This window comes from Eschscholzia californica, unplaced genomic scaffold, assembly GCF_041429995.1.
Source record: "Eschscholzia californica isolate CP2 unplaced genomic scaffold, dmEscCali1.0.p SCAF_1, whole genome shotgun sequence".
Classification (NCBI taxonomy): Eukaryota; Viridiplantae; Streptophyta; class Magnoliopsida; order Ranunculales; family Papaveraceae; genus Eschscholzia; species Eschscholzia californica.
The window spans coordinates 70,919,196-70,941,313 of NW_028238198.1; the positions used below are offsets into that span (position 1 = coordinate 70,919,196).

Below are 22,118 nucleotides of genomic sequence, written 5' to 3' on the forward strand. Positions count from 1 at the left end.
TCAGGACAGCTCATTGTTTTCTGATTTTTTTTTTATCCCCCTCTTGCCCTTGGACGGGACATGATGACGTTTCCTGACAAAAAAAAACTGGATGGTAAATAAAATAATTTCCCGTACACAAAAAAAATTAAAATTTTCAAATTTTTTTGAAATTCAAACGAAATTTCAAATTCCCGCCCAGCAATCCATCTCTTCCTGGTAAATAAAATAATTTCCCGTACACAAGAATATTAAAATTTTGAAATTTTCAAACGAAATTTCAAATTCCCCCCAGCAAACCATCTCTTCCCGGTAAATAAAATAATTTCCCGTACACAAGAAAATTCAAATTTTCAAACGAAATTTCAAATTCCCGGTACAAAAATGTCTAGTACAGAAGAAAATATCTGGTAAATAAAGGTCTAGTACAAAAGAAAATTTCCAGTAAATAAAATAATTTTCCGGTGCGTCAGACAATTTTTCAAAAAAACTTCGTTTCCCGGGAATTTTTCGGTGGTAATTCCGTAAATTTCTGAACAGTACAGATTCTGATGGACGGGTTGTCAGATTCTTTTTCAGAAAAAAAATTGTTTCCCGAGAAAATTTCGATGGCATTTTTGTAATTTTCGATGGCATGAACCGTAAATACTTTGTTTTCCAAGGGTCATTTCGTCATTTTTTTTCCCAGCCTGACTCTTTGGACCTGCCTTTCATTTTTTGACTACCTAGGATGTGAAACCTGTTTCTTCCCTCATTTTGGATGGTTAACCCAATCCCTCTACAGATAGTGGTGGTTAAATGTTAATAGTTGCCAAACTACACCTTAATGTCTTTGTAACTTTTGTAACAGAGTATGGGTAATTTCGGTATTTCAGCTGCTACATATATAAATTTTCTTTTTTTTTTAAGCTAGGGGAGAACTGAGGGAAAGGAAAGGGAAAGTTTCCTTCAGAAACTTTTTCTAGCCTCTAGGGTTTATCTCTAATCTCCAATTTCTCTCTCAACTATTTCTCAAAAAAAAGAAAGTAGACGACAGTCAACAACACAACTAGGAGCCGAGCTGCCGAAGTTAACGACTAAGATTTTATCTTAGGTCCTTTTTTTTTTGTATGTATGTCTGAATCTGAATGAGCTGAATCTGAATTGACTGAAACCATTTAGGTTGTAACCCCAAACTGTTTCTGGTGAGTATAAAAGAATACTTGATTTTAATGTGTAAATTGATGAGTAGTCTCTTTTGGAATTGTAGAAATGAATTAGGTTGTACCCCTAACTGTTTGATGAAATTCCTCTTTTAAGTTTTTGTTTGCAGACTAATTGAATGTTAGAAAATTGCAAATTAAAGACTTCAATAGCTTATCATTTCTCTTATGGTTTAATAAAAATCAAGGGTTTCACTCTATAATTGTACTAGTTTGGTTAAATTGATACAAATATTAATGTTGTTTTCATAGTTTTAAACAGATCATATGTAAATCTTCCATGGGGTTAAATTTATTCTTTTTTAATCAGGACAAACAAAAGCAGTTAAAAAAAATGGAGAATGAACCAGTTAAGATTACAAACCCTAGTTCGCAATATTGGAAATATAGGTGGACAATTAAACACTTTTCTTGTTTAAAGACCAATATATGGCATCGCTCTGATGCATTCTTGGTTGGTTCTTACACCTGGTATGTCATTTTCTCCCTTCAGCTTGTTTCTGGTACTTTTTGTTATTCCTAACTAATATATGGCTTTCATTTAGTCGTTTGGTGATACAACCGAAGACGAGAGATAATCACTTGTCGATTTACTTTGAGATTGATCTTGTCAATCAGCCCTTTGCCAAAGTGAAATTATTTGTTATTGATCAAATGGATAGCACAAAGAGGAGAGGTAAATTTGGCTCAGGTAAATTTCTAAAGCAATTTCTGTTTCCTTTCGATTTTAGCATTTTAGTCTTAGGAAACAGGTAACCAAGTTAGTGTACTTAGAGTTTCACATGACCCGTTATTGGAGTCCCATTATTTGAAACTGGGCTTTGTCTCGAATCCATAGTGTTCCTGCTCAACTTGACAATCATGCCAAATTAGCCATTCCAAACAGTCAGCATTATGAATGAGACCAATCAATCTAGATTCTAGAATTTAACGCAAGTCAATTCAAGCCATTTCAATATTTCAGTATCAGTTATTTTCCTTTTGCATTGTGCAGATCTTGAATTGACTATAGACACATATCGTAGGGGGCATTCAAAGTTTTTGTCTCGTGATGAACTTGAAAACCCATCTGGAGGGTTCATTGTGAATGATACTATTGTTATTGAAGCTTATATTTATATCCGTGGGGTTACGGAAGGATCAACAAAGGACTCCATAGAGGTTAATAGGGATAGCATGGTAAAATCTGAAACAATGGTTCTTGATGGAAATGAAGATTTTGTCTTCAAAGAAGGTGCACACTGTCAAATCTTTGAGGATGGAAAATTCGTAGATATTCGAGGCTTCAATGTGTTGAAATCCCAAGCATCTCTGTATGAACAAATCTGGTTGAAATATGGGCATATTGCTACGAGCAATGTTTTGACAGCTTCGCCTAATGGCCAAGTTTCTGTGGTTTGCGATATATTGGTTTGCATAACAGAGATGAATCAATGCCATCCGGCCGAGCTTTCTTCTGAGAAGATCAACTCGTGGGAGAAGAAGATAAAGATGGCTGAGAAACTTGAATTTAACATAATGTGGCTTCGAGAACACTTTGATAAGATTAAAAATGATTTCTTTGTCGAGGAGAAGCTAAAGGCTGCGTTACTCGAGCAAGATGAAGCGAAAAAGAAGTTGATGTTAGCTAATGAGGAGGTGATGAAGTCACGAGAGAAATTGTCAGCCATTGAGAGTAAGATTAGTCTCTTACAGAAGGAAATGCTACTCGGAAAAGGGAAGAAGTCTCTCTTTGATCAGTTGTTTTAGGGCTTCTTATTGTAGGGGATGAGTCTGGGTGTAAGTCATCTTGTGGAGCAGGCTGGGTTATAAAAATGAAGAAATATTTACCAACCAATCCCTTAATATTGTTTTATTTATTAGTAGTCTCTAAAAGTAGTCTAACATAAATGACATCTATGGTCTATCGAAGACATTGAAGAGCAAAATACTTCCATATTTTGGTTCAATGTAACAGATTACAACCATATACCAATAAAAACCCTAATAAGTCAAAATTACATAATCCGATCAGTCAACGAAGGAAGTCTTCTAAAGAAATTCAACACAGGAGATGGCATCCTATCGCGGAACATCGGATGTCTCATATAATAAAACCCCATCGCCATCGCAATCATCTTCGTTGGTACCAGATACAAAACAACGGCCACGATCAAACATAACCCTATAAACATCCCAGTCCCACGTGGATCCCTCCACGTCACCAACGCTTGCATACGTTCACCTTGTGTGGCAAAATCACCCAATACATTTTGAACTCTTGACCCCAACGTACGTAACTTATCGTACCTCATACGTACTGTATCAGGTGATCTACTACTTGGCAGTGTATCAAATTCTTCGTCCAGCTCTTCTCTATCTACTATCTCAGCTTGTGATATTTTGGGATCAAGATGTGGAAGTGGGTCCCGTGCTCGAAACCGATAATTCCACGCCCCAATCACAAATATGTAAAACGCAAACGTCGGGATAATTAGATCGGGAAACCAAACGAGCATTACGAGTAACGCATGAACGAGAAGTGTAGCCGTTGGATTTTTCCACGATCGAGTATCTTCGATCCAACGGACGATATCTACTACACCAGCAATCACATTGATGATTCTAAACCAATTTGCTCGTACTTTTCTCATACTAAAACCATTCAAATCTGCATCAAGCATGTATAATACTACTTCATGTAATAAAGGTGGTTCTGATCTTGACAAGTGTACGGCTACGATTTTAGCTGCTGTATTTCTCAGCATTTCTTGTTGATGAACTCCTATAGGTCTGATATGGTGCATCGGAGGTAATAATGTTTGTGTATACACATGAAGTAGATCAAGAGTTGGAACCGAACGTATAAATCGAACGGCTATTTCTATATCACCCATTTTTTTCACCCCAGTGGGTGATAATAAGATCAACGGATACGTATTTTTGTATACTCGACCAGTTTGTAATGTAGAGATACGTATTCTTACCTTTCCGATACGGAAATCGGGACGCGTGGCTTCTTTGGCACCGTCGATCGTGTATACACCCCAACTATCAAATACACCAATCGTGAGAACCGTACACGGATCGTATACTCTCCATGTATATTGTTCATTCCATTTCGGGTCTAAAGAATCGGATACGGTTCGGGTACGTACCCATTTTGACCCGTATTTAGCAACTGAATAAGCGTCTGTTGTTCCTTTACCGTTGATTGCTTTCATCGGGAGAAGATTTTTACATCCAACGATACCAAGCTCGATTGTTCCAACAGGAGGTTTCCAAAGCTGTCTCGCGGTCGGACGAAAATCACTACACGCGTTAGTTGATTCATCCATCACGTGATATCCACCGTCAAAACAAAGTCTTAAATGAACCCTCCCTTTATACATCTTTTTCTCATTGTTCGGATCTTCAAGACTAAGCCACCGGGAAACCACTTGCCGATCATCAACTCGTCGTTCTATGGTGGCTAGTGGTATTCTGGCGACCCCCAAAACCTCTTTTCCCTTTGGTAGGCAGTTTTCCAGTGAGAATATTAAATGATCTGTAAACGGTTCAGCCGCAACAAAAATCAAATCCTCTTTCCAAACTGGAGATCCGTTACGACTAACGTTGACTTTAGTCTTTTGTATTTGAAATCCTAACTGAACTCTCACTTGAAAGTTTGACTCTTTCAACGTCGTTGATGGTAAGATATCTTGAGCTTCAATGACCGTTGATCTCAGATACCATAATTTTGGTGAAAGATAGACTTTAGATCTTGAACTTACATTGCCAGCTGTATCAGTTTTCCAAGCATCAGAGAATGATTCATCAGCTTGGGTTCCAATCCACGTGGCAAGCATCAAATCACCATTGTGGGCTCCACCACCTTCTAGTCTATACCATTGTGGGGCCAGAGGACTATCTGGTGGGTCCCGTACTGTGATTTCACTAACATCAAAGCAGATTCCACCAAGGAAATGAACGCCTGAGATTTCAGGTTTAAGATCTGACGGTGAGAATGATGAAGGTGGGTCCCATACTGATATTTCCATATCTGTTGCTAAATCTGATGCACTTTCTCTGCCGAAAGCAAATGTCTGGTCCCACTCGAAGAAATTTGTTTTTCGAGATGGTTTAGATCTGACGTGGCAACCGGAAACTGAGATCTTGACTACCGGTTGACCGTTAGTAGGAAGTGATCTTGCTTTGACTACTCTGACGAATAAATAATGCATTTTCTCAACTAAATCGTATGAGTTTCTTTCGTTTGGAATTCTTTCCGTCGGATCAAATGATGAGAAACTCTCCGTAGTGGATTGTCGTGAAATTGGACGGCCACGATTGAATCCTGCTATTTTCACTTCTGGCTCAGATCTCGAGAACATAGATTGCATTACTTCAGGATGTGAAACCCAATCATGAATTTCCTCATTCCTAGTTGTTGGTGGTTCTTCTGCCGCCGCCGGCGGTGGTGGTGGGTCAGATTCCGGTGGGTTTTCAGTTTCAGGGGTTTCTGCAGGAGGTGCTGGTTCTGGAGCTGGCGGTTCCTCCGCCGGTGGTGGTGCTTCAGGTTCTACAGGGGTTGGTTCCGCCGCCGGTGGTGGTGCTTCCGGTTCGGCAGCTACCGATGCTTCAGCTGGTGGTGGTTCGGCCACCACCTGAGCGTCACCGTCGACCGGTGGTGAATCAGATTTTCCGGGATCATCAGGAGGCGGAGGTGCAGCTTCTTCAGCCGGTGGAACCTCTTCGACAGGTGGTAGCGGCGGCGATGACGGTGGCGACGGCGGTAGTGGTGGTAAAATAGGTTCATCAGCATAATAAATTCTAAGACCAATCTCACCTTGAATCCAACTAAACAAATACTTCTTCTCTAAAGGAAAATACATAAGAGCTTCTTCACCTTTTCTAACAAACTGACCCGAATTCAATCGAATCCGACCCAAGAAATTATTCCGTCGGGTCGGACCGACACTTCTATCATGATAAACATCAAGTTCAAGCATATTACCAAACACATTAGATGGAGCACCAACATTGAATTCTAATACTTCATTCCAAACAGGGTTAAGATCACGGTGGATAGTCCGAGTCCGTTTTCTTTGCCCATAAAAATCAACAACAACATAAGGACTTGAAGTTCCATGTCCATCTTTAGGAAGTAAACTTCTTGCATCAACAATTTCAACAACTAATAATCTCTTGGTACCACCCATTTTTTAATTTTGAATTTTTTTTCACATTTTATGAGTAAACACACTCAAAGAAGAGGTTTGAGAGAAGGTTGGAGAATTGTGTTTATAGGTTTGATTAAAAGAGAGAGAAAGAGGGATGAGAGAGAGAGAGAGAGAGAGAGAGAGAGAGAGAGAGAGAGAGAGAGAGAGTGGTTTGCTAGTTGGCTTGGTTGTAAAATTGAAAAAAAGAGAGAGGGGAGATAAAAAGAAGAAAAAAAGGTGCTTAACTTCATGTACAAGCAGCCTTAGGTTATAGCTAAGCCAATCTTTTTCACACTTTGGTTTTTATAGTATAAAATAATACATCACTTTAGACTACTAAGAGATTCTCATCTTCTCTTTTTTCCTTTTGCCATCTTTTGCTATAAATTAGTGAAAAGGAAAACAAAGAGAGTTGGGTTAATATAGTAATCTAATTTTAATTTCTTGTTTCTTTTGCACGAAGTCTTGATATTTTTATCTCTTCTTTTTAAGTAAAAATCATACTCGGGAGATTTTTATGTTATTTCATATTCGGTGGTGAATACAATAAGACTCGTCTAATAGGGTTTCACCACAAACTGAAGTTTCAAAGGCGACACGTATTACTATTTATACTAGTAATTCAGAAAATGTCACATGATCCTAATAGGATGAGTATATAATGGGTGATAGAATCCATGTTGCAGCATAGTTGGTAGGTGATGGATAGGTGATAGGGAGTTACACTTTTTCAAAAAAAAAAAGTGGGGCGGGTATCAATCAGATGATTCTGATTCACATGTTGTTACTGCTGTGGTTATTTCTTAAATTATCATGGAATCCTTTATGTTAAATCGATCTTACTCAAATATAGTGAGAGAAAAAGCTAGGGAGATAAAGTTCAACTGTCTGTTGGCATTGGTATCTACTATAACCCATATGTAGATAACCCTTTCACATGACAAGACTATCCACTGGTTCAATGCCAATATCAACTAGGAAAGTTTCCACGTGAGAGGTTTGTATGTTTTGATATTTTCATTAAAACAATAAAAATGTCGAAAGCAAATGATACTGAACCAATCATTTATGTGAGGTAGGAAAGGAGAGCAAGTAAAGATCGATGAGGTTAATTTAGCATATCAATTCATTCTAATGGTAATCTGCGTTTGTGGTCTCCTCATATTAGGGTATAATGGAAGACAGTAAAGTTTTTGAAATGTATGCATCTTTTTTCTTCTTTCTTTTGGCCGACCATGCTTTTTCTTCCTTTGAAAAACTTTAGGCAAAAGTGGTAATTGTTGATAATGTACTTTTTATCACCAAATCAATCTAACTCATTCCTCAACAACATCTAGGGTTCTTAAGATACCCCGGCCAGCCAATTGAATGTAAATGCGAGTAATTCCTCATATGGAAATGATACCCTCATAACTCCGACAGGTTAATTTAGGTACCACGCTAGAAGTGCACAACAGTCTTTATCGCCTGTTGGTCCGGCGAACATGGACTACCCCAAGTGAAGTACAGATAGCCAGTCTTCTAGTCTTCATCACCAGCTATCAACCTGGATTATAGAGCTGACCAGCTAGCCGACCTACAGAAGTGTGATCAGCAGCCCGCCCAGCAGTTCTGGTCGCCTGAGCTAACCGCCCAACCTACCAGCAGAAGTGTAATTAGCAGCTTGCCAGCAGTCTTGGTAGCAGAACCGAACATTGACTAGCGGACGATGTGACCAATGTAATTTGGGCATACGGCAAATTTTTGTGGCTAATCAGTTTCACCCCACATCAGAGTCAGCAAAACATGTAGCATTTCATCCTGTCCAAGGAAGCAAAAAGATCCAATGCTGCTCAAGCGCACAACCCTAGATGTCTCTTTTAACTTACCTCCTAAAGTACCAATCTTTACGGGAGTTTTTTAATTGACTAACAGACCACCACCCAAAAAGAAGCAGAAACCACAAAAGATAGAGGAAACGAACTAACAAGATTACAAGACCAAGTACAGCAGAACATAGTAATCGCAGTCTCGAGTTATTAGAGTTGTGGGTTTGTTAACTGTATTTGCAAGCAGTGATGGAAACAAAAGAAGACAACAAACTGATAGACAAATTTAGCTTCATTAATAACATTGAGCAGTGTTACAGTTTGAGAACTGCAGAAAACCTGGGTGGATGCACACTACTAACTCCCAAACACATCCTAAGAATAGAAAGAAACGAATAATAGAATGAATAAGTGTAACTAAATTTACCTAACATTGCAGATCATTACCGCAACAACGTAAATGCAAGAAACCACACAATCTTCAAGCCTTTGTCTGAATTACACAATCTTCAAACTTATAACTTCGCCATAATATTTTGAAGTTGAAAAATATAAGATGATCATATTCCTTCCAAGAGACCCAACCAGCAACGCTATGGCATGTACATGTTTATGCAGCAATTGGATCCTACATTTGAACGAGATATGTTTAGAATAATAATATGGAAACGGGTGTAATTTGATTTCAACAGAAACTAGAAAGGACTTGATAAACATTCAGAGAGCAACCAAAGTTATCAATGGTATTGTTCTTTTAAAGGGAATTAAAGGCACCCTTTCACTACATAGAACTCCCGAGTTCCTCACGACTTGCAGGCTCAGCTGTAATCTGAGATGGGGTCGCTAAACCTCTGTTCAGAGTTTTTAGTTTCTTGCTTCATTTTGTAAATAAATTCTGAATGGTTGTGCAAGTTCTTTTAACCATATAATAAATACTACATTTATTTCTGTTGACATATGAATATACGTAAGTATATTTATATACTGATATACATATATAAATACATGTATTTTAAAGGCTTGGCCAAGAGACTCCCAATCCACTTGGATGGCGCTTGACTAAGGCACGGCTTGCACAAACGCGTTACGCTGTGTAAGAACCACCATTTGGTTTTCTGTAGCGCTATCCATTTAACATAACACCATTTCAAGAGGGAAGTAGGTTTGGGTTCTCTTTGTGCTCAAATTTAGTTGGTAAATAACTTTAGGGGTGAGTTGTTTTTTGAAATTATATTTTGGACCGACGGACATCAACCAAATAGGGTCTTAATAACCCATCTTGTGTTATTATGGCTGGCACTTTAAAGAGATTTAACTTTTAAGCACTTGGGACGTTTCGTGGAACTTACATTTGCAGTCAAATTCGATACAGCCAACTGAAATTTTTCTCTAGTTTTTGTACCAGCGACCTGACCAGCTCTTGCCACCTTGCTAAAAGCACCACTGAACCAGGCTGCTCCTGCAGTTACATATCTGTCAAATAACATAAACATGTTAGTCTCCACGTGACAACCCCTTTACTCTTAAACTCATAACGCGACACTGCGCCAAATTTTGGCACCAAGTCTTTACTACTATTTATCTTTTCTGGAAGGCACTATAGGTTCTAAGTATAAGAATGAAGCTAACTCATATTTGCAATAAGTCAACTGTATTAATAAATATTCACAATGATGCAGCCATGCTTAACACCAAAACGTCTAGAGACGCGCCTGCGTATGGAACTCGACCAATTACATCATCGCCCACCTCTTATAAAGTTCAACCTTGAAGTTAATTTCGTCCGTAAAGTCTCTCAATCAACTCCAGGATCACCGTATTTTTTAGGATGGTTTATCACCATACTCATCCATATGTCACAGTTATATCTCTTAAACCGAAACTATCCAAATTGACATTCATCCATCTCATATGTAAGCTTTAAATAGGTCATTGCCTCTGCCATTTTAATAGCTTGGGTCTCAACTATTTCTGAGTCATTTTCATACATTAGTTGGTGATCATTGATCACAGTTTGTTAAGGTATAAAGTTCAGTACTTCAGTTTAGATCTTATTATCCATTCTGCTCCACACATTTTCCACACCAAATAAGAATCCTAAGCATTTCTTTCCTCTAAGAAGTGGATCAATGTCACTCCCTTGCAAATGGTCCTTTCTTTTTATTTTACCTAATCATGTTGATATGTCACACTTTCCTACGAATGCAATCTAATGAGCTACAAAGTTTTTTTAAGTGATTCAACTCCCTGCTCTCTTTAAAGGCATTGTTCTGACTTAAACTACTCCTCTGTTCTTGATTATTATAGTTGATGTTTTGCTATAATGGAAACTCAACAAAAGGTTTAGATTGTCATGTAATTGGTCAAATGACTTAGATCATTTCTTAGAAAAAAGTAATTAAAAGACCCATAAGATAATGTTTAACTGTAAAAAGAGAAACCACACCTGCTTGTTTTGACAGCCGAGCCTGTGTCATTCAACTTCCGCTCTGCCGCAGTTAAAGCAGCCATTGTTTTATCAGACACATGTAACTTTTGATCCACAGACTTCACTTTCTCATTAACGACGGAGATACCGACAGTCAACTTCTCAGTCAGTCCAACTCTTTTATCAAAGGAAATAACCTTTGCAGATGCATTTGCTGTTAACTGATGCTTCTCATCAAATGCTTTTGCTTTGTTTACGGCTTCTTGTCTGATAGCTGAACCCTTCGCCAGCATAGTTATAACAACATCTTGAGCTTTATTGACATACACCCGTTGAGGAGAACTACTTGTACTCTGCAAGTACCAAAAGTAAGAAATAAGTTCATCGAATTAAGCAAAAAAACCAAAGGAAATAAAAAACTAAACTCGTATTGACATACCTCGAAGTTTGTTTCTAGGTTCACCGCAGGAGCCACGCTAACAGTACCATCCACTGTCATTACTTCCTGCATGTAAACGTAATGGAATGTAAGGATAACATTTGAAGAATTAGAAGAAATATCACAATGATAGCTCTAAGAGAAGAATACCTCTTCTTCAACTTTAGGTACATAATTTTCAACCGCTGTTATGCTCACGATCTGGTCTACTATGGTTGCTCCCTACGTAAACACAACACGAAGTAGAAGTATTGCATAATTTAGTAACAAAACGATGTCAAAACAGCATACTTGTTTGATTGATTATGAGTATAATGCATCGAAATAGCTACATAAAGAGTTAAGACTTCCTAAAGTAGTCATATGATGCCCTTATGGTACGGTATAACAACAGAGCCCAGGAAAAGTTAATACAACAAACGTTATCCTAATGAACTATTTAACACTACATACAGACACACTTAGCCCAGAAGAAGCCACTATAACGAGTATTAGGTTCTCAAATTCGTTCTCCCTTATTGTGTGTCGTATTTTCTTTCATATCTTTCAAATGACAAGTTCACGATAACATGAAACAGAACACAAAAAAGACGATTTATTACTCTACTTAGTATTAAATTCTCTTAAAAGAGTTTGTCGGCCCTTTATCATTAAATTATCCCATTACATCAATAAGTTAATAAAAACTACTACAGAAAGCAGAAGCACATATATATGATAAAGAACCCCTTTTCATCTCCAATCCAATAAGTTTCAAACAAATTAACAGCTCCTAGTGAGAATTGAACACTAATTACATTCACAATATCACAAAATGACAACCTAATATATATAATAACTAAAGGAAGCTGAAATAAATCGAATAAAACCATAGGTTACCGATAACAATAGTGCGATTTCGAGTGCTTTTGCTTCTTTAAAAGTGACAAATGCAGTTTTTGACTGCCCTAAACCACTGCAAACAAAAAAAAATCACAACAATTAAAAGACAATTACAGTAAAATAAACAAAGTTTTAGAAGAAAAACAGAAGAAATCAATTAAAACTCTAGTTCCTTAATTACTTCAATTAAAGTTTTAAACAACCAACAAATCAAAATTCCTAATCACTAATCAGACTATCAAAAGTTTTAAAAATTAGCAAGAAATTGTTTCAAGAACAATATACCAGATCTCGATGTGTTCAATATCTCCTGAAAAAGAGAAAAACTCAGCAATCTCTCTTTCTCCAGCTAGATCTGAAACATGACCTACTTGAACTGTTCTAGTCTGAACAAAACACAAAACAACACCAACCAAATTTCAATTAGAAAAATTATATCACCATGAATAGGATAAAGAAGTTTAATTAGGGTTTTAATCTCTCACCTGCATTTCTACTAACAGAAGAACTGAATTTTCCCTCTCTTTTTTTTTCTCTCTCTAGAAGTTCAGACTTCCAGATCAAAATGATAAACAAAAGCAGATACTTTGGATATTGGAAGAACAAGAGCACGAGAGTAGTATTACCAAATTACCCCTACTCTTCTGTAGAAATTCGAAGTTGCCAAGAATCCTCCCTCAGTTTTTCTTCTTTCTTTTTTTTGTTACTTGGCCTGGAAGAAAATGGGAAGAGGCGAGCACAGCCAAATTCTCCTCTAAGGAAAATGATAGTTTTTTGTTTATGAGATGAGATGAGAAAAATGATAGTTGGCCTAGAAAAGTTGTTCTCACTCGAGACATATTTTCGTCTAACTTGGTTGGCTGAGATGGGCGAGAATCGAGATGGTCATATATCTTCTCTCTCTAACATATTAGGTTCATTCTGACTGACCATATCAGATTGTCAATCATCCAAATAGGGTCAACTAATTTATTACAACAAGACTACTCAATCTGCCTTTTGAAAATCTCACTTGAACCGCATGTGAGTTTCTCCTCACGTGACCAAACATGTGAGAGGAGAGAGAAACAAGGACATGTGAGAAGCGGGAGTCTCAAGAGGCACATTGAGCATACTTTTTTAATTTATTAGCAAAATGTCTCAGTTATTTTTTGAAATCCAAAAGAAAAAAATGGTCAATCAAGTATGACATTTTTTCTTTCTCAACAAAAAAAAAAGTATGACATTCTTTTAATTAATTACACAAGTCAATATGCATATATCTCAAATAACCTACAAGTTCGATAAAAAGATTGATTTATTCAGAAGACCTAGACCCAAACTCAGTCGTGTGGTTGTGATCCTTCTTCCCAACTTCTCTCAAGTTTGCCTGATATTGAAAATTCATGGAGGGATCTAAGGCATTATGGTCATTTCCATCTTCTAGGTTACTTTTATAGAGTACCAAGCCAGCACAATTCCTTCATCAAAAAAAAGCCAGCACAATTTGGTCGTCCCCGCCTTACTTTATTTTGTCTATTCAAAATTGACAAGTATTAAATTAAAGGAAAATACAGTAAGACTATTCATGATTAGTATATGTTAAAATTAAGGATTAGAGGTAATTGGTGTCATTTGTTCACCCAATGCCCCATGAGTAGGCACAATCTTATCCGTTGGTACTAAAGAAGTCAATAGGACAATCTGTATTTAAAGGCTGAGATTTTGTGTTTAGAGCACCTTATGGTGAGCAAAATTGGAGTCGTGTAGTCAACACAAAAGGCCAAGTACTTGGAAATTTCTTCATGGCGCATGTGGACATTGACTCTAAATAATATCATAAAATATTGACTTTTCTTGTAGGTTTATCTCACTATAATTTGATGATTTATCTCATCCGATAAAGAGTGGCTAAACAAAGTAAAGTTAGAGTGGGTGTTTGATGTTTTAGCACTTACCACCACTCACTAAGTAATAACCATTTAGTAAGTGATAGGGCATTTGTTTTACATCAATTTTAAGTGCTTGATTGTTGTTTTTAAATTAATTATAAATGTTATAAAAATGAAGAATTGTCTATTTTAGTTTTAGTGTATTTACATATTATCATCTCATACTAATTCATTAAGTTCACGAATTTAGGTACTAAAGAATTACAATTTATGAATACCTTGCTAAAAATATTAATCGCAAATAATTGAAAATTATGAAGGAGAAAGAACTTAGTTATATCATGGAGTTTGGGTGTTCTGTGATTAGTGAAGGAAAATATGCGAAAAAAACTTAAGAGAATAACTTAGGTGAATGGTCAGTGGAGATGAGAAGAGTCATCGCTAAAGTCGCAAAAAGATTTTATTTATCAATTGTTTAAAATTTTCTTTTTAGTTATTATTATATCAAGAGAAGGATAAAAAAATGGCCAGCGCTTTAGGGAAATCAAAATAGTTTCTGGGGTGTGAAGACTTTGTCAAGTTGACCAGTATATTTTCTAATTGTAGGGGGAAAACAAATTTGTTGACCATTTCTTCTCCATTCCGCAAGGGTCGCCAGATCCGGCACCACCATCATCACCAAAATCCCACCACCATTATCATTTGCTTCTTTCTCTCTTTCTCCCTCTCTCTCTCTCTTTCTCCCTCTCTCTCTCTCTCTCTCTCTCTCTCTTTCTCTCTCTCTCTCTCTCTCTCTCTCTCTCTCTCTCTCTCTCTTTGTCGCTCTCACTGCCTATCTCTTAGTATATTTCGTTTTCTCTCTCTCATTGTATCTCGGTTTCTCCGATCACCAAACCCTAATACTCGGTCTCACTCTCATTCTCCCTAAACTCTCTCTCTCTCTCTCTCTCTCTCTCTCTCTCTCTCTCTCTCGCAGTTTTAGAATTCATGGTCGGTCGACCACGAAACCCTCGAGGACGGTTTGGCGAAACCCTCATCGAGGTCTTGTTTCGGCGAAGGAAACACTCTCCTTCGCGCGAATCTATGTATGAGAGAGAGAGAGAGAGACTGTGACAACGGGGGAGAGAGAGAGAGAGAGAGAGAGATGGACTGTGAGATTGAGAGAGACAAGCTACAAGAGAGAGAGAGAGTGTGTGAGGAGAGGAGGAAGAAACAAAAAGAGAAAATGGTGGTGGTGGTGGTGGTTGTGGCCAGAGGTGGTGGCCGGAGTTGAAGATGATGATGAAGAAGAAGAAACGTTTTGTTTCTCCTTAAAATTTGTTTTCCCGGAAAATCTCCAAAATTTCACATCTTCCTTTTAGACCTCGGAAACTATTTTGATTTCCTCAAAGCGCGTATCCTTTTCAATATTTACAAAGTGCAGAAAAAATAAGTTCCAGCGTGGAGCTTACTTTTTTGCACTTACTTTACCACTACTTAGAAGTGATTTTCACTTCTTAACTGAAAAAAAACAAACAGCAGAAAATTACCGACCCACACTTAATAAGTGAAAATTTAATAGGTGCAAAAATCAAACACCCTCTTAATCCACGAGAATTTGAAGATTCCTTTCGGTAGCTTTTAAAGGTTTTTATAACGGTCTCCTATCCGGTAAACTACTTCTTTGACTAATCCATGTCCTTTTAAAATTTAAAATTGAAATTTTAACTAAAATTTGGTGGAAATGACAATAAAATGAAGCTTTGGTGTAGATATTGGAAGTTAATTAGTTGTTTATTTACTGTTAATAAATCATTTTGAAATTTTTGGTTGATAGAGGGACAGAGTAGGAAAGAATGGCCCAATAACAAATGAGTTTTCCACTCAATAACGAACGGATAAGCAGATTGGGACAGAATGAAAGTAAATTTGTAACGGAATGGAGATTGAACAACAAAAAGAAACACACAGAAATGGATCAAATATAAAGAACACTTAAAAAGACCCATTTTTAGGGCAAAATCTAAAGTACACAACTACATTTACTTCAAACCCCTTAAATGCAAAAGCCATCCCCCAACCAAACAAAGTTATTATTAAAAACAAGAACAATAATAATGTATTGTAAAAATCAGCTCAGTATAAACCCACCTTTTCCTCTTCATCTTCTTCACTTAGCACTGGCGAGCTCCTTGCGGAGAAGCTTAGCAGCTTCAACCATGGCGGTCAGAGCAGGCTTCACTTCACCGTACTTTCGGGTCTTGAGACCACAATCTGGGTTAACCCACAAGATGTTGGTTTCAAGAACTGCAAGCATTTTGTTGATTCGGTCTGCGATTTCTTCTGTTGATGGGATTCTTGGGGAGTGAATGTCGTAAACACCTGGGCCGATACCAGCTCCATATTTGACTCCTTCACGGAACACTGAGAGGAGCTTCTCGTCGGATCGGGAGTTCTCAATTGTGATAACATCGGCATCCATGTCAATGATTGAGTGGATAATGTCGTTGAAGTGAGAGTAGCACATGTGGGTGTGGATCTGTTCAAAGGGGAAAAAAGGTTGGCCTATGTTCAAAAATGTTCCCTAGATAAGAGAATAAACAGACACAGAAATACTCTCTAAATCTGACACCTCTGGGTCTGACTTGTCTGAATCTAAGCTATTCTAGTCAAGAGCCCAATAGTCACTTCTAGTTATTCCAGGCAATAACCTCTTACTATGTACTTATTTTACGGCCGCCTCAAATGGCCTTAAAATCTGACACACGAGTTCGAGTGCAAAAATATATATATTCTAGAATCTGACTCGAGTCAATTCAGATATTATACCAAACTAGATATCTTACATTTGAAAAAAAACAAGACTAAAGTGAAACTGCGGACCTGAGTGGTGTCTTGGACTCCGCAGTTGGTGATTCGGAAGGAGTGAACAGCCCATTCCAAGTAGAAAGCTTGTTCAGACTTCCTAAGAGGCAAACCCTCTCTCAAAGCAGCCTCGTCAATTTGGATAACGTTAATACCGGCCTTCTCAAGATCCTCGACTTCGTCCTTGATTGCCAAAGCAATCTGGTAGCAAGTTTCAAATCTAGGTTGGTCATTTCTAACGAAGGACCAGTTGAGAATGGTGACGGGTCCTGTAAGCATTCCCTTCATTGGGCGAGAAGTCATGCTCTGAGCCAAGGATGACCAGAAAACAGTCATGGCCTTGGGACGGCTGACATCACCGTAGATGACTGGTGGCTTGACACACCTTGAACCATAGGATTGCACCCAACCGTTGGCGGTGAAAGCAAAACCAGACAATTGCTCTCCAAAGTACTCAACCATGTCGTTTCTCTACATAAATGAAGATCAGTAGGCATTAAAATTTATACTGCAGCTTATATTTCTCAAGTATCTAAATGTAAACGAATTTATACTGCAGTTCATATCTTATTCATACCTCGGGCTCTCCGTGGACAAGGACATCAATGTCAAGTTCTTCCTGGAGCTTGACAACCTTTGCAATTTCCTCCTTGATGGCCTTGACGTACTCCTCGTCGGAGATTCTAAGAAACAATAAATGATCAAAGGGAGATTAGAATTTCGTAAACCTAGAAATAGACAAGGAAAGAACCGTTAAAATGTCACTAACTTCTTGGCTTTGTATTCACGGCGGACTCTTCGGAGTTCAACGGTCTGAGGGAAAGACCCAATAGTGGTGGTAGGGAGGATTGGAAGGTTCAACTTCTTTTGCTGACTGTCCAACCTGGTGCTCACGTTAGTGGCTCGGCGATGGTCCGAACCTCTCAAAGCAGTAGCCTAATAAACCATATAAAATAATTGTAAGTAATCAGAAGCTTTTCGAATTAAGAAATGATAAAAGAAAATAGGGAAGATGAATTTGTTGAAGCACTTACAGCCTTCTGAACAGCTTCATTTGTCACTCGTGGGGAGGACTTTCTTGAAGCCTGAGCCTGAGCATTAGCAGTGAAGAAGGCCTGAAAATAGAAGATCAAACAATAAGCAGCCAAAATCTCATAATTATTCGGACTAATAGATTGAGTTGTAATAGTACAGTTTCGTGCAAAAGCAGGGAATAACAAGACATAGAAAGGGTACCTCGTCCTTCTGTCCAGCCAAGGCCTTTGCCAAGGCATTAACTTCAACAACCTTCTGGGCAGCAAATGCTAACCATGACTTCAATTCCTTGTCAAGCTTGGTCTCATTAACTAGGTCAACGGCGGTGTGAAGGAGCGAGCAGGAGGTGGAGACAACAAGCTTGTCTGGTAGAAGCAATAACACAAAATAAGTATCAGTGTTCAACACAGAAGTTGATTATATATTGCCACATTAGGAAAAATGAAAGCAAGCATGAGCTTACCTTTGCCTACAATGCTCTCAAGAGCAGACAATGTCTCAAGAGATGCAGAAAGATCGTTAGCCCAGATGTTCCTTCCATCAACAACACCAGCAAAGAGGTATTTGCCAGATGGGAAATCAGCCTTAATCAACTCAAGGGTCTTGGTACCACGAACCAAGTCAAACCCAAATCCAGTAACACCCTTCAAAGAAGTGAGAGTCTTGTATGCAGCAGCTGGGACATCAGCAAAGTAAGTCTCAATGATGACATGAAGACCGGATAGAGTAGATTCTAGTTCAGCGTAAGCTTCAGTAAATGCTTGTAGTTGGTGAGCTTCAAGATCCATCACAAGGGTGGGCTCATCAAATTGAATTGTGGTAGCACCAGCTGCCTTCAATTCAGACACAACTTCCCTGCAGTGGATGTTATCAGCATTAGTGGTTGATTTGAAATGATAAAAGAGCTATTCAAGGAATTCAGAACGTCGGATTCCTGCAGCTGATAGATCATATGTTCTTACTTGTAGATTGAAAGAACACTTTTGAGAAGGGATAGAGTAGAGAAGGATTTCTCCACACCCTTGGCAGGTTTCGATAGCAACAAGTAAGAGACGGGTCCTACTAGGACTGGAACAGTGTCGACTCCCAGCTGCATCACAAATGAAGAATTAATACAGGTTTTACACCACTTTTCCATCACTATGGACATGAAAATTTTCTTCCCAAAATTTATCCATCATTTTTAATAAATATGATTTTTTTCAATTTCATGGGTCTAGTCGTAGTTCCGGGGATTTACTTTTAAAATCAATACAAATGTTTTCAAACTAAACCTTGATTTAATAAGTTTTAGAAAGCTTCCACTATCTGAAAGGAAATGATGTTTTGCACCATAACAGTTAAAAGTTAAAACATACAAAGATATTAATTCTATATTGCTAACAAAGTTAATGACAAAAGCAAATGTGAACTTACAGCCTTGGCCTCCTTGTATTCGTTAACTGCCTTGTGAGAAGCGTAGGAGAACTTGGTGTCTGGGCCCAACTCTGGGACAATGTAATGGCTGCATAAAAATATATACACATTAGACGATATCCAGTATAATATCGGGATGTATTACGATTAATGAAAACGGATCTTGACTTACTAGTTGGTGTCGAACCACTTGGTCATCTCCATAGCAGGTACAGAGGCGTTACCTCTTGCCATGGAGAAGTAAGTGTCGAATCCGATCTCACCACCGTTCCAGTTGTATCTAGCGGGAACAGCTCCGACCAAAGCAGTAGTGTCAAGAACTTGGTCATAGTAAGCAAAGGTGTTGCTGGGAATGTACTTGATTCCAGCATCAGACATCTGTTTCCAGATGGAAGATCTGAGATCTGCAGACACCTTTTGCAAATCCTCAGCAGTGCTCTTTTTATCCCAGAAAGATTCAAGAGCAAACTTGAGCTCTCTCTTAGGACCCATACGAGGATATCCGACGATGTGAGATGCCATTTTCTGGTTAATCAAATACAAACACAAATTCAAAGTCTTTTATTCTTCATCAAAAATACTGGTTAGATCAAACAGAAAATTGCTACACTGAGTGATAGAGATTGATCTACAATTAAACTTCTTTAACTATCTTCAAATTATAAGTTCAATTATACTAATCTTTAAGGATCTGAAAATAAAAGCAATAACAGCTCCATGAAACACCAATCAAATATACTAATCTTCAAATGTGAATGAAAAATCAAGTTTTTCAAATCAATATTAACAGATCAACACAAGATTAAAGACCTAGAACAAGATCTATAAGATCCATTGCTCAAAACCATTAGATCTCAAAAATGAAGAATAGGTTTATATATATTAAACACGTGTATAAAGCACTAACAATGACTAATATAATAGGAAAATGAAAGATTAGCAACTTTTACGAACAGAAATCTTCTCGATAGTGATGAAACTTCAGATGAACACTTCCAATATATTCAGATTCACTTTTAGACACAAAAACAGAATCAATGCAAGAAATTTTGATAAGAAACAGTAAACCTACCACTAGATTTACGATTACTAATAGAACTAGGATGAATAGCAAGAAGAGATCAGATCTAAACAATCAAATCACGAAACAAGATTACTCGAACGATAATTAAGTTCTTTAGATCTATTTTGAATTTGTAAATGAAATTGAAAGATTAAAAAGAGATTAAAGAGCATAGATCGGATACTTAAATTAGAAGAAAAACTAGTGACTGAAATTGAATCGGAATTAATGAACGAGTAGAGATGACGAAGAAGACGTACCTTCTTTCGGAGGTAGAACCGGGAAAATCAAAAAGACTGGTTCTGAAGTTATAGAGAGAGAGTGAGAAGAGAACGGCACGGGTGGAAGGAGAGAATTTCGTACTATTTATAGGCAATATTGAACTTTAGAGTTTTAACCTAAAATATTTTATTTTCTTTTACTTATAAAATGATAAAGGTTTAAATGATTTCAAAAATGCTTAAGCAAATTTTAAACATGATTGATTGAACCTCTTTATCATTTTTACTCTCCCTTAATCCTACCAAAAAAAATAATGTATATGGTTGATGCTAAAAGCACTAGACTTGTGTAGTATCAGTACGTGACTTATTAGTTTGACTCGCAATGAATTGTTTCGTGCATCAAAATCATGTCTGATGGGATACTCTTGGTTTTAATTAGAATATGAATTTTGACGAATAAAACTCGACGAAATGAAAATTGGTTGTCACGTACCTGATATTGTTAATAGACTGGAGTATTTGTTATTATGTAAAGTTTGGCTATGCATTTATGATTCGTATTCTTTACTATTCTAAACCCGTTTATAAATGATTATTTGGAATTTAAGATTCACTTATTATTTGCTACTCCAAATTAATGGTAGGTATATAATTGAAGGTCTTAATTTTCTTTTTTCTTTTTTTTGTTGAAATAGTCTTAATTTTACTTACTTAATATTTCTGTTACTCGTTTAGTTAAGAACACAGAAATCATGTTTTTGTATTTGCATTTAATGGTAAATGATAAGAACTTCGAAAGTTTTTTTTTTGTTGAAAGACTTCAAAAGTTATACTTTCAAAAAATATCGAATACAAAAAAGTATAGGGTTAGACATTAACTCATTAAAAGAAAAAAAAAAATATTGATTAGTATCCTTAAATACATACTCCTATGTTAGACCTATAATTTTGAAGATTCTACTGTAAAATTGTTGCCACCAAACATTATTCTATTAAGATTAAAAAGTAACTAGTATATTTTTAAAAGATGAAATTAAAATTAAAATGTGATTTAAAGAAAAGTAAAGTTACAAATGGATTAATATAATAACCTGTTTCGAGAGAGAGAAAAGTGGAATGGGTCCCTGAGAGTAGGTGGGCTAAGGGGGTTGGTGATGTTAGTAGCTACACACTGAGACTTCCACCAAATTTTACAGCCTCAGCTTAGCCTCTAAAATTCAGTTCCAACCCCAGCCTCTCTTGAGGTCCAAAACTTTGAATTTGGATTTATCTCTTTTCTGCCCTCGAATTGGTCAAGTTAGAAGCCCCGGATCAGCTGATCTGTTTGGTCCTCTTAGGTCCTGGATCAGCTGATCCGTTTTGTCCTCTTAGGTCCTGGACTGGTTCAGTCCGTCCAATAGATTTCATTTAGTTTTGTGATAAACGGATAGAGGCGTTAGGGTTAACTCATTTAGACCGGTGTTTACATATTTGAACAGTGCTAATAGAGAAATGGATTATTGGGTCTAGTGCTAATAGAGCCGCCCGCTAACCGTTGTTTGGACCTATGCTTATAGAAGCACCCTTTGCTTAGATAAGCAAGAAATTTATGGTTGGCAAAAGACACCTACCATAACTACCATGCACCTTTTAAATAAATAAAAAAAAAATCAACTTTTAATAACTAATGCTTTGATCCCTCTCCACTTTCTTTCCCAGAAAACCCTAACGTGCAAAAACCTCAATTATTTGTGATACAGAAACACAT

The 22,118-nt window shown here is 37.3% G+C and overlaps 4 protein-coding genes across 7 annotated transcripts; 1 reads left to right on the forward strand and 3 right to left on the reverse strand.

The window, feature by feature from the left end:
• Positions 1-890: 890 nt before the first annotated feature.
• LOC147568778 (MATH domain and coiled-coil domain-containing protein At3g58220-like) lies at positions 891-3,018 on the forward strand. The gene is made up of 4 exons (XM_086667181.1): positions 891-1,163; positions 1,492-1,652; positions 1,727-1,872; positions 2,176-3,018. Exons 2-4 carry the CDS (start codon positions 1,516-1,518, stop codon positions 2,928-2,930), a joined length of 1,038 nt encoding a protein of 345 aa, XP_086523307.1. The 5' UTR covers positions 891-1,163; positions 1,492-1,515; the 3' UTR covers positions 2,931-3,018.
• On the reverse strand, positions 3,007-6,710 carry LOC147568779 (C2 calcium/lipid-binding plant phosphoribosyltransferase family protein). The gene has a single exon (XM_086667059.1). It carries the CDS (start codon positions 6,359-6,361, stop codon positions 3,179-3,181), a length of 3,183 nt encoding a protein of 1,060 aa, XP_086523185.1. The 5' UTR covers positions 6,362-6,710; the 3' UTR covers positions 3,007-3,178.
• A 1,733-nt stretch (positions 6,711-8,443) lies between these two features.
• On the reverse strand, positions 8,444-12,690 carry LOC147568780 (binding partner of ACD11 1-like). Its single transcript, XM_086667191.1, has 8 exons — positions 12,404-12,690; positions 12,204-12,304; positions 11,916-11,991; positions 11,187-11,258; positions 11,037-11,102; positions 10,616-10,950; positions 9,519-9,642; positions 8,444-8,797 (listed from the first exon to the last, which is right to left on the reverse strand). The coding sequence occupies exons 1-8, from the start codon at positions 12,407-12,409 to the stop codon at positions 8,780-8,782; spliced, it is 798 nt and encodes a 265-aa protein (XP_086523317.1). The 5' UTR covers positions 12,410-12,690; the 3' UTR covers positions 8,444-8,779.
• Positions 12,691-15,742: 3,052 nt separating this feature from the next.
• ATMS1 (Cobalamin-independent synthase family protein) lies at positions 15,743-20,479 on the reverse strand. Of its 4 annotated transcripts, none has more exons than XM_086667071.1 (11): positions 20,408-20,479; positions 19,257-19,609; positions 19,085-19,172; positions 18,631-18,758; positions 18,132-18,523; positions 17,870-18,033; positions 17,668-17,748; positions 17,403-17,569; positions 17,211-17,316; positions 16,652-17,104; positions 15,743-16,307 (listed from the first exon to the last, which is right to left on the reverse strand). In XM_086667071.1, the coding sequence occupies exons 2-11, from the start codon at positions 19,604-19,606 to the stop codon at positions 15,939-15,941; spliced, it is 2,298 nt and encodes a 765-aa protein (XP_086523197.1). In that variant the 5' UTR covers positions 19,607-19,609; positions 20,408-20,479; the 3' UTR covers positions 15,743-15,938. The 4 variants fall into 4 exon arrangements, with proteins under 4 accessions (XP_086523197.1, XP_086523213.1, XP_086523205.1 ...); XM_086667087.1 differs by having other exon boundaries at positions 15,743-16,383; positions 16,615-17,104; XM_086667079.1 differs by having other exon boundaries at positions 20,157-20,479.
• Positions 20,480-22,118: the final 1,639 nt, after the last annotated feature.

Bases quoted from the DNA above. Each gene is read 5' to 3' on its own strand.
- LOC147568779 (XM_086667059.1), bottom strand. From the start codon at position 6,361: ATGGGTGGTACCAAGAGATTATTAGTTGTTGAAATTGTTGATGCAAGA.
- LOC147568778 (XM_086667181.1), top strand. From the start codon at position 1,516: ATGGAGAATGAACCAGTTAAGATTACAAACCCTAGTTCGCAATATTGG. The intron at 1,653-1,726 runs GTATGTCATTTT...GCTTTCATTTAG, and splicing joins TTGGTTGGTTCTTACACCTG to TCGTTTGGTGATACAACCGA. The intron at 1,873-2,175 runs GTAAATTTCTAA...TGCATTGTGCAG, and splicing joins GAGAGGTAAATTTGGCTCAG to ATCTTGAATTGACTATAGAC.
- ATMS1 (XM_086667071.1), bottom strand. From the start codon at position 19,606: ATGGCATCTCACATCGTCGGATATCCTCGTATGGGTCCTAAGAGAGAG. The intron at 19,173-19,256 runs GTAAGTCAAGAT...ATTTTTATGCAG, and splicing joins AAGTGGTTCGACACCAACTA to CCATTACATTGTCCCAGAGT. The intron at 18,759-19,084 runs GTAAGTTCACAT...TTTGTGATGCAG, and splicing joins AATACAAGGAGGCCAAGGCT to CTGGGAGTCGACACTGTTCC.
- LOC147568780 (XM_086667191.1), bottom strand. The intron at 11,259-11,915 runs GTAACCTATGGT...GTGTTTACGTAG, and splicing joins AAATCGCACTATTGTTATCG to GGAGCAACCATAGTAGACCA. The intron at 10,951-11,036 runs GTATGTCAATAC...TGGTACTTGCAG, and splicing joins ACCTAGAAACAAACTTCGAG to AGTACAAGTAGTTCTCCTCA.